The sequence below is a fragment of the Pagrus major genome, chromosome 10 (assembly GCF_040436345.1).
Source record: "Pagrus major chromosome 10, Pma_NU_1.0".
In the NCBI taxonomy this organism is placed as follows: Eukaryota; Metazoa; Chordata; class Actinopteri; order Spariformes; family Sparidae; genus Pagrus; species Pagrus major.
The window spans coordinates 23,752,193-23,767,941 of NC_133224.1; the positions used below are offsets into that span (position 1 = coordinate 23,752,193).

The window sequence follows — 15,749 nt, forward strand, 5'->3', positions numbered from 1 at the left end:
GATTGGTGAACCGTCAGCCTTGCTGATAGGCAAAAAATATTTATTTAATTTTATTTCTTCATTTCTGCAATATCCTGCTAATGCTTAAACTGGGCCTTTAAAAATTAAGTACCCAGGGACACATTAGTTAGAAAGGTAAAGATGCTGAGATTTATGATGAGTCTGTAAAAAGCATTAAAAAAAAGTAAAGAAATCATGTTAAAATATTACTTTGGTAGAAGTGAAAGTCCCCCATGCGAATAGTAGGCTGCATGAGTAAAAGTCCCAAAGTATCTGATATTAAATAAAGACCAGTAACTAAAGTTTAACATAAATGTAATAAGTAAAAAGTACAATATTTGCCTCCAAAATGTAGTGGGGTGGAGGTATAAATACTCAAGTAAAAATACCTCAAGTTTGTACTTGATTACAGTATTTGAGTAGGCCCAAATGTTTTATTAGTTACATCCCATCACAGGTGCTGACATGGGTGCAGCACAGTTAATCCACTTTTTACAAGGAGGCACCTGTAGCTCACACACAGGGACAGGAACCATTCATATTCTCCCCCCTCAATGTTTAACGTGGACCTTTGCTCTTGGCACTGAAATAACACACTGTCGAGTGTCAGCACTTCATCTCAGGGAGCCTGGCCTGACATGTCAGGCCTTGGTGTGAGGGCAACCAGCAAGCGGCGCTTCAGCCCCGGCTCGACTCTCGGTGCCGCTGTCGCTGAAAATGTCCACAGAGGATCGGGTTACGCTACGCCCCATCTTTAAGCCCCAGTCAGTGCGCCGTTAGCCGCAGGACAACACAGGATAGGCTCGGATACTGGCCGCCGGGGACGTAAAGGGCTCCTCACTCATGTAAGTGGCATTTTTCTGACAAGTTACACTCGAGGAAAAGCGTTAGCGAGGATTTAGAGATGTGCTTTTAACTTCAGCTTTGTCTTTTGGGGGGGAAGAGTCGCCTTTGTTCGCTACGTTATCGCTTAATGAGACGCCTGTTGTCGCTGTGGGTCACTAAGCGAGAAAGACGGGATTTAAATGGCCTTTAGCGTTTCTTCTTTTTTTAAAGTTTAAAGTGTTTTATCTGTGCTGTAAATAGCCTGTACTGTTTTTGCTCAAAACAAGCGACTCAAGCTAACTTCTTCACCGCCTCCTTGTCGGAAGCCTGTTGCTTTCCTGCTCCATGGATGAGATGGGGAAGGAGGAGGAGGAGGAGTTGAGAAAAGCGGATTGTCCCAAGTGCCTTGACGACTACTATATTCAAAATACAAGCAAACCATGACATTATTACCAACAATTCACACTTACCTGTTTTAGGCAGCGCTTTATTAAGATGCGCAAATAAATGTCAAACGGAGACGTGGGCTGCCTGACCGACATTTTGCTCATATTTTCAGCTGCACGGCAAAATGACAACCTGTCGTTATTAGCTAATTGTGGTCACGGAAAAAGCCCTGATTTTTATTTAATTTCGAAGGCAAATGGCAGCTTTAAAGGTCCCACGTTATGGGTTGAAGTGTAACTGTAGCTAATGAGTTCCTCGGGCCTTCAATGAATCATTACAAGCCACTAGATATGTGCAACATTGTGAGTAAAAGTAGGGTCTACATATCTCCAATACATTTGGGAGTCCCTGAAAGCAGCACCTATAATAGCCTATGTCATTATAGCCACATTACAGTGATATCATAAGAAAACAAGGCAAACTAACTGTCTACTGTATTGGAATATTATTTAACTGTATATTTATTAAATCTGAAAAGTATATAATTGTTTGAATTGTTTAGGTGGTCATACATGTAAAGGGGCTCCATTTGCAGTAATGAAGTAGTAAAGAAAGCCTAAATAGATTTATGCAGAGCTAATATCTTTTCCTGCAGTTGTTCATTAGTAGGCCACAGACAGTCAGACCTACTTAAAAGTAAGTTTAATTAAAAATAATCATTTTCAAGTATAAGATAAAAAAATAAAAAGCACAACAGCCACATACTGTATTAGAAAGCTTATTAAAAAGTTGTAAAACACATAGTGGAGGAAGCAAATTAAATGAATGTAAACAAACCAGTGCTGTGGTGATCCTCCCTCACATGCACTGTAGCTATTCTAAGAGTCTATATAGGGCTTTTAATTATCCCACCAATCTCCTTTAATCGTGTAATGTCTCCCTGAGTCGTGTCATGCTCGTAACAAAGCCACTTCTAAAGTCAAGTATGACGTTCCTGAGATGGGAGCTGACAGCCATCACGCCATTAATCAACCGCATTAGTCAGATATACGAGACATAACCATATGTTCACATGTTGTCATTAGGTTTTTAAATAGAGACGTGTCAAGGCGTTCACTGGCTGCTTACACAGTAGGATTTTTTCCCCCCCAAATAGTTTGTTTTTTGTGGTTCAAGCAGCCTGTGACAAACATGTACCACATGTTTGTTGGATGGCAAGATGTTGATTGTGAAAGATTTTATAAAAGGATGTATTTAGCTTTACAGTAGGTCATGAAAGAATGAGGAATTTCAGTATATCTTAATATATCTTTTTAGCTGAGGAGCCCATGTAAACTGTGAGAAAAATAAGTCTATGCACAAAAATCAAACTATTTCGATAACTGATCAATCGTCTCAGTTCAAGTTCTCAAACAAGAGGATTTGCTATATTAATAGACCGACTATCTTTGGGTATTGGTTGGTTCGTCCAACAGCACATGCTTTCGCAAGAGATAACTTTGGCTGTGGGAAATTTCAGGCCTTTTTTAAACTATTTTCTGACATTTATAGGCAAAAGTCATTAATTAAAACTATCGAGAAAATAACTGGCAGATAAATACATGATAAAAATATCTGTTCTAATGTAAGCAGGGTGTTGCCAGTTTCAAAATGACTGCTAAGACTGAATGTGATTATTAGTCATCAGAATGTTGTTTCATGAAGAAATGTGGCTATATTTATCTCATTGGAGTAAAATGGATAATCATATTTAATGCTGGCTGTCATGCTGACAAAGTGTAGTGGAGTCCCAGGAAGGGTGAGAATCTCTAGACACCTTACGATTTGGCTCTAATTCAGAGGCTATGGTTTAATTATAAAACAATCATCAATGCGTTTTGATGCATCAAAATGTTTGATTCGTCCAGATTTTTTGTTTTCTCTCACTGTGTCATTATTTACTAAAACAGCGCATTTGTGATGATTCATTATTGAAACTAGACTGGCACTCCGTAGAGTGCATACCTGCGGCAAGGCCCAACAGTCCCCTTTAAGTCAATCAAGCCTAATCCAAATAACACATTTAAATCTGCTAAATCTGGATTTCTATTACTATCTGCATGAAAATGTTCTCACTGATAGATACCAGCCACCTTGTTATACCAGATGTTTTTTTATCAAGAGTGACGCAGTGTGCCCTAAAAAAACTTGTCGAAAACACCCTATATTGCAATGTTAAAGAAAGTGAGAAAAAATTATTGGATACGTCCCTTTATCTGGATCTGCACCAAATGTTAAAGGGGTCTATTCTGGGCTGAGACGCATTATTCATCCAGGTTTTGTGGAAACCCGTTAAGTAGCTTTTGTGTAATCCTGGTGACAAACCAACCAACCAACCAACCAACCAACTAACGGACACGGGCAAAAACACAACCTCTTTTGGGAGGTACTAAACATATGACACATGACAACATATTTACTTGCATTATCTTTGCTCAGCCATCCTCAGCAAAACTCAGACATAGCCTTTCTTAGAAAGTAAACAGGACTCACATGTTTACATCCCTTACGTTTCACCATCATTAAAAGTGGCTTTTTCGTCGTAATTATGCTTTTACATGAAGGTTTGACTCAAACACATTCACAAAAAAAGCCTAGGTTGCATTTTGGCGAGAGTTTCACTTTAAGAATTGATTTTTCCCCCCAGCTTGAGTCCCAGACATGTGAATCACCAGGTGTTAATCCATCATTAAAAACATTAGTCAAATATAAGGGCCCTAACAACTAGGGTTGTACCGATCCGATCACGTGACTCGGAAATCGGGGCCGATCACGCCACTGAAGACTCGATCGGGACTCGGACGTTACGACCCGATCAGAGATCGGTTTTATATATATTTATTTAGTCATTATTTGTATTAGATTGTTGATATATGGGCTATTGGTGATTCAAAATAAAAAAAATAAAATGAGTATTTACTACCACCGTTTACGACATGCGCATGCGCAGAAGACCAGCACGCCAGTTTGTTTTGAAGCGGAGTGGCGAGTTGTGGCGCACCATGTCTGCTGTGTGGAAGTATTTTAAAGTGAGTGACGAGAACGATGCAGTTGCAAACTGTCAGATATGTAAATTTGGGATATCGAGGGGTGGTAAAATATAATAAAAAATAAGGGACACCTTGGATAGTTTTCTTCGATCTTTTTAATTTTTTAAATGTATTATAAGAGTATCGGATCGGGACTCGGTATCGGCAGATACTCAAAAATCAAAGGACTCGGACTCGTATCGGGGGCAAAAAACCCTGATCGGAGCATCCCTACTAACAACTTCCAGTATATGTGTGCTCAAACTGACACACTGCACAATTGCACTAGGGACTGAGTAAATAGCCTACAGTTCTTCAGCACAATGGTTACTCTCTGATGTTATGGTGAAGCATTCTTAAGAGATAAATATGGCCCCCCAACTGAAGGGAAATAAATCCATTTTCCCTTTCATGTTGACCTTTTGAAAAAGAGAGTGGAGAAAGAGCCTTTCCAGCTCTTACTTTCTGTTTGCATAGATTGTGGAAGTTTAAAAAATATGTGTGCCCTGATATTCAGTCCTCTGTTTGTCAAGTGAAAGACATAACACGTGATGTTGTTCTCTGCAGGCCTTGAAAAAGGGAAGAGTTTGGAATAGCTGTTAATGGGGAGAAATCAGATTCACCTGGAGTTGTTAAAATGATAGAAACAATGGGTAAGTAATCTTTTATTATTTTATGGCAACCAGATGCAAGTGATTGAATCATTCTGTTGTCTTTGTGTTGTGTGGCTGTGTATCCACTGTATCAATCAATTGTTCTTTTCTGTCCTTCCTTGGTCACTAATTTAACCGGCCAAGCTTTAGTGGCTGCGATATCAAATAGTCGGTTTAATTACGATTCAATACTACCATAATAAACAAGACAAAACAAGAAATATTGCCTGTTTTTATTTTTTTGATCATCATTTCTAAAATGAGCATTTTTTGCAAAGGGGTTTGGTCTAGTCAGTCGGGTGACCGTCTTTGCTGGCACTGCATTCGTATTTGGCTCCCGCTGTGAGTTTCTCAACCAGTGTAAGAGGCCCTGGATTTAGTTCAAGGCTCGCGGACTGCCAATGTTGCCATATCTGATAATGTTGCCATATACTTGATTGTTTGTTTGTCCCCATAGAGATTTATTTGTCCAACTGTCAAGCATGTAGCCAAATTGGGGCTGCCTGCTTCTTTCTTTAAGGCCGCAATCTGTGGTCACTCTCAAGACTGGCATGTTGACCGTGTACTTATGTACTATCAACCGTAACATGCCGGTGCCAATGAGAAGTGAGGCTTAAATAATTCCAATTTGACCTCCATATTGAATTTGGGAGTACAGACTTCAACATCAAATGTGATTCATTTTCAATGGAATCAAACTAGTACTGCACTTTTGACTATTTTAATCGTCTGCCCAAGCAACACACACAAACGGCAACAGACAGACGCACATACACGCACCACTCTGGCGGGACTCCTCATTATGCACACTGAGGCGAGGGCACTGAAAATGATACACTTACCTGCGTAGGATGAGTGGCGAACAGGAAAAAAAAAATCCACCGAGGCTCCAGCGTTATTGGCTTGTTTACAACCTTTGTTCAAACAACAAAGCGTCTAAGTGCAAAAAAGTGCTTTGGACCTTGTGCACGCCCTATTAGGTGTTAGTCACAGTTGGTGAGCCTCGGAAATTGCTTCATTTTTGTCCAGATGACGTTGGGCTGGCCCATCCTCACTAACAAGCCACTCTGGAGCTGCTCGATTGTAGGGCTTATGCAGGGTCCAGCAAGCAAACTGTGGAGGGCCGTCTTCCTTTATCTTTTCCTCCCGATACCCCCGTTCTATGCTCCTGTGCAACCCACCATTGACCCTAAAGGCAGAAAAGGAAACATTGCTATTCCGCATTCAAACAGTATGTTGAAAATTGAGTTTTTTTCTTTGGGTGCAAAAGCTGATTCTACGTGATTTCGATATAGTAAGGTCTGTTGAGCACCAGTCAGCTTTCACTAAGCCTACAGGTTTCGATGTGTGGCCCTCTCCATCCTTCCCCAGTGCTTTATTTACACGTCACTGTTGGACATATGGAGGAAGTTAAAGCCAACTAATAGTCAATAGCCAACTGGCTAGAGAATATTGTATGTTTTTAAAAGGCATATTTCATTGCTTAAATGGGGCCACATCAGAACACCCCTCCCAGTCTCACTATATCTCCCCATGCGCTGATAAAGCCTCTGTCCTCATCACCTCTCTCCACCCTCTATCTCTCCCACATGCCTCTCCTCCTCCTCCTCTGGCCGGCGCTGTCAATGAAATATGCGACGGCTTGCAGATACACAGCGTGCCTTGCAGGCGGTGGAGCGTCTCCAGGCCAAACTGAAGGAGCGGGGGGAGGTGCCCACCGAGGAGAAGCTCAGCCTGCTCAAATCGGTGCTCCAGAGTCCCCTCTTCCACCAGATCCTGGCCTTGCAGAAGTCCGTCCAGCATCTCAGAGACCAGGTAAACTCACGGTATCCACTTTAAGTCATTGTTAAACAATTATTTAAAGAGTTTGTTTTAATTTACATGTACTCAACGCAGCACTCATTATTGGAAGTCTAATTGGGCCTGATAGTCTATGAACATGTTAATTTAGAATTACAATGCTTCATGCAAATGAGTGATGAAGGGCTTGCACAGTGCTCGGGCACCATGAGAGGTCATGAAGCGATCACAAGGTTATGGTCATGCATTATTTGTGTATGAGCGTAAACAGCACGGTGGTTGCTTCATATTGTGTTTTAGTGCAGAAGTAATAGAGTAGTTCTGGTTTCTTTCCTCCTTAATGACAGTAAGTAAGTAACATTTTTCACAATTTTTTGACATTTCATAGACCAAAAAACTAATGAGTTAAAGCAATATGTAAGAACTGGCCACCTATCGAATTCAGACTCAAAACATCCGAGGGGCAGCATATCACCAGAGTAACCGCTAACTGCTGCCGTTAGCTAGTTTGCGTAAACAGATCAGTTAGCTGAGCAACTAGTAGTCAGAACTGGGAGCTCGGGGCACCGGGGGAGTGTTGGTGTTTACATCGCCAGTATTGGAGCTTTGGACCGGGATGGGGCAGGGCTAGGTGCTTAACAAGCTAACTTCAGTAGATATCTCTGCAACACAGTACAGGTACGACAAGTCAAAATTGTATTTCTACAATGTATTCTATTGCTAATTTATTTAAATTTTGAACGTTTTCAACTTAATTCTTACATACTGCATCTTTAATCTGAAAAATAATGGAAAGATTAATCAACAATGAAAATTATCATTGGTTGCAGCCCTAGTTGAGACCTTAACTAGCCTTCAGGCATCACCCAGACCCAAGTTTATCTTACGCTGATACCAGCATGCCCATATGTACACTGAAATAGGAATTGTTGCTGTAATCATTCCTTCTGTTCATACTGGGGGAATTTCGCACTACAAAGACTGTGACCCCGGGAAGATACCCACTTAATTAGACTAACTCATACTGCTGAAAGCTTGTATTGGCTTTGGCTGAACATTAGAATGCATTTTTGCACATAAAGAGGACTGTCGAATTAAATGAGGAAGGGAGCTCTTAACAGCTGGTATGGACAAGCGAAACAACTGCAGCGAGCACTAATGTCTTTGATGAACATATGGGCATGTAGGTATTGTTGTAAAATGTTGTCTTTCTGTCATTATAATCACAACATCACGCAGAAGAAGGCTAAATTGAAACTTCTGCATTACCTGTATGTCAAGTTAGAATACTTTCCATATCCATTCTCTCCACTACTGCCTTTATCACCACAGTTCCCTGAGTGACCTCACGGATTCTGCTTTTGGCTCGTGTCAGGACACACGCCCCCACCCCTGTCTCAATCCCCATCCCCAATAGTGTTGCTGCTATGGCCAAATTGCTGTCAGGGTTCACACGAGCCAGATATAATATGGCTACATGAGCAGAGATAGTTGGTCTAAGTCAGGAACCCTTTTTCAAGCTGATTCCCTCCGTTGAGAATTGAACATCTGAGTGGAAAGGAAAAGAGCTCTTAAGTCGCAGTGGAAAGGGGCCAGGGCAAGCATTTGAGAAATAGAGACGAAAATATGTGAGCTATGCAGTGGGAGGCAGGGATGCTCGAGCTTTTTTACCCCTTGTGGAATTTAGATTATAAAAGCCCTGCTGGCATTTTTGTGTTCTGGCGATTTAGCTTATTTCAAAAGAGGTACATTCCTATGTGTGTGTGTGTCTGCTGACGCATGTGCGTTTGTTTTACTAAGCAAAATTTATCAGGCAGCCATTCATCGTAAAGTCCCTCTCGGATCTTAAAGTGGACCCATTCCACGTTGTAACAATAGTAAATACACGCATTTCACAAACTGCAACAAGTCTGTGTTATGTTTTTTATAGAGCTTCCAAACCCAACTGCACTTGTTTGCCCCCCTTAAGCAGACCCAATTTGGAGAGACAGTGCGTTTTGATGTTTTGTTGTGAGACAAAAGCCGGACACATAAACACACACACTGTCCTTCTTCTGGCTCTGCTAGTTAGGCCTTGCGCGGGCCCACGTAGCTATGGCGACAAGGCCCTGCTCTCCAATGAGAAAGAGGCCGCTGTGTGAAGTGGGGCAGAAACAATTTCTTAAATGTGCAAGAACCAGACTGGAACTTTAATCCTCTTAGCCAGGCCCCAGCTAACAAAGCTCATGCATGAGGACAGCAACTTAGCAGCATGCTACGCTAACTTAGCCTGGCCCATAGGGTTTTGTTTGCTGTGTGCGGCACTAATGTGTACTGTCCAATGGAGTTTTGTTTCTCTGGACTAATCTGGGACTGTGTACAAAGGAGGCATAATTTACAGTACATGTTTCCTGGGCTCGGAAAGTTGTGCAGTCAACTTCCTAGTTCACAAGGACAGCTTAACTTGGCAATGCCATATGCCAAATGGAGTGTTTATGAAATTATTGCTGTGTATTATGTCCGTCCTTTTGAATTCAATTCAGATGGTCGTAAACATTATGCCCTTTGGCTAATGAAATCGGGAAAACACTGTTTTATGTAGTTGTCGCTTTCATGTAATTCATCTGTCACACAAGTAAAGTCATTGCAGTAATTAAAACCCAAGCATATTAAGGCATCCAGATGGCCAGTGATGCTTTTCCCCCACCATGATAGAAATATAGTATTTGGAGCCTCATGATTGTTGGAACATCAGCTAAGAGCCATTATCTCCTGAAGGATTAGGCTGCCATAGATCCAGCTAATCATGGTGGGATAACAAACTATCTGGCATCCCAAGGGTTTCAGACACCCAGACTTCAGGGTTTTGGTGACTAAAATTAAATTTGATAAATGTTTTTACGTTCACAGTTGGAATATGTCATGATGTTTTTTTGTTCCAGTTTTTAATTGTTTTTGGTTGGATTAGCGCCAGTAATTGCTGTTCTCTGTGGGAGCATTTTGTAGAAGTTCAAAGCTGTTTTGTAGACAACAACACAACTTTTAGTTCAATAGTTTTTTGTTTGATCTGATCAGTGGGTTCCTCCAACCAAGTGTTGTTTTACCCATGTGTTTAAGTGAAAATGCATACCAGAATAAAACTTGTCATGTACATTACTTTATTTTTCCAGGGGAGTGTCCCGGTGCCACGTGGGAGTGACGCTGGCGAACAAGTCAATGCAGTCAAGCCCAATGGCGGCCATGTTTCCTACTCAGACACATCAGCTGCTACACAGGTCAATGGCAAGACATCATCTGAAGAATTTGATCACATTATTCACTCCATGGCACAGGTAAAGTCTAAGTCAAAATCAAGGCAGTCATTGTGCTGTTTGTATGCTGCTTGAGTTCAATGTCAGTGTTGTAACATAGTTAAAATAGTGACATTCCCAGTAGATATCTTTTCACATTTTTTGTTTACTTAAACATACTCACAAAAATCATCTTACCAGCACCTCGTCTGTAAACAGGTAGATCGCCTTGAATTGTTCTCTTTTAACTCAAACCAAATATTCAAAGATAGTCTAAGACGGGAATCGCAGACTGCACGCTGCGTTCTTTTCTCTTGAGGCACTTCAAATAGACTTCTAAAGGCAGCCTGTGGCTTTGATGCAATAGTGAATTAGCACAGAGCAACAGTGTATATATATATATATATAGACGGGTGACAAATTAAACAAACCTGAATAAGTGAGTGGAGAAACATAGCAAGTTGCATAAAAACTTCCATACAGGTTCACTCCATCTAGTCATGCTCTGTCTGCGGATAAATGCTGAGCAGGCCTAGTTGACTCTGATGTTGGATCAAGCAGGAAGAAGAAAAGATTTAAGTGACTTCGAAAGAGGGTTCATTGTAGGGGCAAGGATGGCAGGAGCTGCAGTCACAAAGACTGCTCAGCCAACTAGTGTTTTAATAGGAACGGTGTCTACAGTGACGTCTGCATTTAGATCTATGATCAAGACATCAGCAAATGTGGTCGCAAAAATTTTGATGAACGTGATGCTCATGCATCAGACAGTGCTCTTCACCACCATCATCAAAACACCAAATAAAGGAATATCTTTTGAAAGATTGGCATTCCATCTCTCCAGTTCTTGCGGCATGTGGTGGTCCAACACCTTATTGGACACTTTATGATGTAATCTCCTTTGTTAAACACCTGCATATATGTGTATGATCCAGGGGCGCATCGTGACCCACGCAGAGCTGGAGAAGCCGACTTCAGGAGGTCTCGGCTTCAGCGTGGTGGGCCTAAAGAGCGAGAACCGCGGAGAGCTCGGCATCTTCATCCAGGAAATTCAACCGGGAAGCGTGGCTCACAGGTATCTAAGAATCAACACACCATCATTCAAAGAGCAATGAGAATAATGAGACTTCGAGACTGATTAAAATCTAATCACAACAAAGTCGACATACCAGAAAGTTTTATAACATTTGGCAGATTGCCGCATTTGAATTTAACAGAGAAATTTGACAAAATCTGGCAAAAAATGTAAAAACAAATGTCAAAGTTAAACAGTGAATAAGTATTTTACATACTATGTGTGAAATGAGGAAACAAGCGACAATAATAACTTGATCACATGCAGACTTAGTTAGGTCCTGAAGCCATTTGACATCACGATGACAATCGTTGCTTACTTCTCCATCAGTGACGGGAAGCTCAAAGAAGCTGATCAGATCTTAGCCATCAATGGCCAGCCCCTGGACCAGACGGTGACCCACCAGCAGGCTATAGGCATCCTGCAGAGTGCGTCAGAGAGGGTGCAGCTCACGGTGGCAAGAGGACCAATCCCTCACCTGCCCAGTCCTGTCGTGTCCCGCACGCCCTCTGCTGCAAGTACACTGTCAGCCAACTCCAGCGCGGTATAGAAACATTCTCACACTAACATCATGAATGAAAGCGCAGAACAATAAAACACCATCTGCATTATGAAGCTTTTTGAATTCTCTTAAGTTTATGGCTGTATAAATAAAACTGTTTTTGTTCTAAAGTTGATTTATTCTTTAACCATGCTTAGTGGCAGCATGTGGAGACAATTGAGCTGGTCAACGATGGCACTGGTCTCGGCTTCGGTATTGTGGGTGGAAAGACCACTGGGGTTATTGTGAAAACCATCCTTCCTGGAGGCATAGCTGATCAGGTAATGTCTGCTTTCTTTTGGAATTGGCTTTCAAAGAGTTTAGCATTGTTTATACAGTGATTATCATAAAAAAGCTTATTTTATGACACTTTGAGAGAGGACTCCTGTCAGTTAGGTATAATGAGAATGAGTTCATTGCAGACAAGCACAGAATTAACTGTCACTCTGTCTTTTGTTTGTTACCAATAGTGTCATTATGGGTTTGATTTCTGCTGAAGCTAAACAGACTTTTTTCACCACAGGATGGCCGCCTGCGCAGTGGGGACCATATACTAAGAATCGGAGAGACTGATCTGTACGGCATGGGCAGTGAACAGGTGGCCCAGGTCCTCAGGCAGTGTGGGAACAGGGTGAAGCTGGTGGTCACCAGGGGTCCTGTGGATGAGACCCCCTCCGTCTCAGCTATCATGCCTGTGGTGCTGCCTACTGTCAATGAACACCAGGTGAGATGGCGCTGTTTCACTCTAAATTACAACTTTGACAGAAATTTGATATATATTCTAACAATAAGGAAATGTAATACATTAAAATTCATTTCATGATTTGGAGCGTCATCATAAGAAAGTAGTCTCTCTATAGCAAATCATCAAGATGATAATTGATTACCATTTACAACACACGCTCAGAGTTTTACACCTTTATCAAAACACTTCAGATCTAAAGTTCAGCTCCTCATCTCCAATTGTATCCTCCTATAGTCTTGACAGGCCAGGATAAATGGAATTAAAGACAATAGCAGGTTGACTCACCTGTGACTCACACTTTGGAGAGCACATATAGCTGTATTTTCTCAGAAACAGCACTTACAAACAACAATTCCATGGTTATTTTCGACACTCAGCCCCGTTTAGGCATGAATGAATATATGTGACTCATATGAATGACGAACATATCCTGTTGATTGTGCAAATTACCTGTGTTTTTTTTTTATTGCTGCCTGGTTTAGAGTGCTCATTATCAACGATGAAAATGTTTTCTTGGTGACCATGTTAAGTGCCATTACGTTCTACCTGCCTTTCTACTGTTGTCAAAAGAATAATCCTTTACTCGTATTTGGTTGATGTTTACCTTTGATTCATGTTAATCTGTCCACAGGACTATGAGGAAGAGGAGGCTGACGCATTTGATGTGAGCCTTACCAAGAACACCCAGGGACTGGGAATCACTATTGCTGGCTATGTTGGAGATAAGAATTCAGGTAAGCAATGACAGAATAGAAGAACATTTAAATGTGTGTGTGTGTGTGTGTGTGTGTATCATATTTATGTTTGACTAAACATACATTTAAGTTGCCATGATTCATATTTTCCTAGGCTATAAACCATGAATGAAATATGTAAAACGAAACCTGTTAGAACACCAAATGGTGGACGGACAAAGTTAGCTCGGAGCACTCAACATCTAAACTGTTATTTCCTCACATTCTGTATATGATTTTAGTTAATGTTTGAATGTTTTGAACAAAAATTCTTACATATTGCACCTTTAAATTTCACTGAATATTGAATTACCTTTGAGAAAAAGTACTCTCCATTTTTTATTAAGTGCACTGGGTTCATTCCATCGTAGTTTATGATATTTGTGATATGAAATATGCCGATTAATGTAGAATTTTAACATCAAACTGAAACATCCGTTGCTCCTCTCCTTGGGTCTTATGATTCATATGTTCCTTATCTCTTTAATCTTTTTTTTCCCACTTTTCACTCACTCCTCAGAACCCTCTGGCATTTTTGTTAAGAGCATAACAAAAGACAGTGCTGTAGATCAAGATGGCCGTGTTCATGTTGGAGACCAGATAATAGCTGTAAGTACCCAAATTATGCTCTTCCTCGCTATTACTGTTTTCTCAGTCTTCAGTGGCATGAGGTAAAATATGCAGCAAATGTTTTATATAATCTGTTATAATGATCGCATTTACTCATTTAGTCAATGGAGGGAAATTATCATGAATAATGAATAACTCACAATTAACTGATAGTTCATTAAGTTTTTAGTTTCATCACTGCAGGACATTAACACCAAAGTAAAACTGTGTGTAATTTCGTGCATCATTTGAACAGGTTTTTCGGGGATTCTTAAAAGTTTGGAGACAAAAAAATCAGCCCTTGAACGGTTTTGGAAACAGACATAAATAGACACAAGATATTTTAAGTTTTTTTGTGCAAGAATGGAAATGTCTATTTCTTCTGTGAAGCCTGCTAGTTCTCATTATAAACATTCTATGTGTTGGTCCTTGAATCTGAAGGAAATTGGCCTGGAAATTCATCAAAAAGTCCTTAAATTGGATTCACGTAACATTTAACACGTATCACAACAGTTAATGCTGCCCTCTGTTTTCTAAGGTCCTCACAAACTCTTGTTTTGTTCTGTTGTGTTGGTGTGTGTGTGTGTGTGTGTGTGTTAGCTTGTGTGTGCTTGATTGAGCTCGAGTGTAAATGATGATGTGCTTTGGGACCCAACTTAAGAGCTTAATAAAACACTTAATTGGCTGTGAGTTAAAACTCATGCAGTGTTTACCTGTCCGAAATGATCCAAACAAATAAAGTCAGTGCTTTAAATATATTGTAATACTCATGTGCAGCACTCTCTTTCTATGCCTGCTTGTGTTTTGAATCATTTTGACCGATCCTATCTCATTTCACCTCTGTCAAACAAGAATACAGATGGCAATTCAGCACACAGTGTCCCTTGTTTAATCCATGGACTCACAAATGATCGCCCTCTGCAGGTCGATGGTGTTAACATCCAGGGATACACCAATCAACAGGCAGTGGAGGTGCTCAGACACACAGGCCAGACAGTCCACCTTAAGCTGATCCGGCGGGGCTTCAAGCCTGACGAGATCCCCCCCGCCGTGGCCCCCAGTGTCACCGTCCTGCCCCCTTACACCACTATCCCCACCACCACCACCGTCATGAGGGAGCTAGAGCTGGAGAGGAAGAAGGCTGAGGAAGCTGCTCAAGGTAGGAGGAATAAAGTGAGAGGAATTTTAATGAGGATAGACAAAAACACATTCCTTGTTACTGTCAAAAAAGGTGTCATTTGATGTGTAAATGTGACTCAGACAGGAGTTTTCTTAATGCAGTGACAAGTGATTCCAAATGGAAATTTAGCTGTTATTACTATATTTAAAATACAGAACAAGAACTTTATCCAGCTGCATAAGAAAACTACTAACTTGAGTTATACTCAAATACAGTCCAAATATGGACATCATGATACACTGAGAATGAGAAAGGTGGCCCTCTATTACATATCTAATAGGTGTATTCTGCTAGAGAAGGATTTATTTGTTACATTTTTTGCAAACACTTTACACTTATTGAAAAATTAATTACTTTTTTGCCTGTTAAAAAATATCACATACGCCCACATTACTGGCCATCTTTCCCTAATAAGAGAGAAAATGCACTCATTATTAATAATCACTGACAAAGGCCACAAAATATTTTCTCAGACATGTAAATAAAGTTACGCACAATTTCTGTAAAGCACTACCCTTTTTGTCGATTATTATATTGCACTGCTTGAATCATGCACTGCCTGGCCTGACCCAACCACCACACTATGGAAATTACCCAGAGCTTTCCATCATGTTGTTTAGACCCTGAATTATATTCAGTAGTGAATCAGCCTGTGATGCCCAACATTTGACAGGACATCCACACAACTAAGAAACTGACATCTGAGTTACAGCTAAGGCCTGCACGCATGTGCTTGTACCTGTGATGTACTCTCTGTTTTTAAATAACTGTTGTCATTTTTATTATTCAACATCATAAATGACACCGCATCAAACAAGATAAACTGAGAGCAAACAGAAAGATTCTAGTCTCCAGCTGTACTGACA

General features: G+C 40.7%; 1 protein-coding gene across 1 annotated transcript in view; it reads left to right on the top strand.

Moving 5' to 3' along the window:
* The first annotated feature begins 812 nt into the window (after positions 1 to 812).
* Positions 813 to 15,749, top strand: part of LOC141003410 (multiple PDZ domain protein) — a 48,176-nt gene continuing 33,239 nt past the window's right edge. Inside the window, exons 1-11 of the mRNA XM_073474741.1 lie at positions 813 to 845; positions 4,848 to 4,933; positions 6,582 to 6,748; positions 9,883 to 10,044; positions 10,935 to 11,074; positions 11,405 to 11,618; positions 11,774 to 11,896; positions 12,139 to 12,339; positions 12,992 to 13,094; positions 13,615 to 13,703; positions 14,628 to 14,862. Coding sequence (XP_073330842.1) covers positions 4,918 to 4,933; positions 6,582 to 6,748; positions 9,883 to 10,044; positions 10,935 to 11,074; positions 11,405 to 11,618; positions 11,774 to 11,896; positions 12,139 to 12,339; positions 12,992 to 13,094; positions 13,615 to 13,703; positions 14,628 to 14,862 — 1,450 coding nt within the window. The 5' untranslated portion in view covers positions 813 to 845; positions 4,848 to 4,917. The remainder of the gene's footprint in view (positions 846 to 4,847; positions 4,934 to 6,581; positions 6,749 to 9,882; positions 10,045 to 10,934; positions 11,075 to 11,404; positions 11,619 to 11,773; positions 11,897 to 12,138; positions 12,340 to 12,991; positions 13,095 to 13,614; positions 13,704 to 14,627; positions 14,863 to 15,749) is intronic.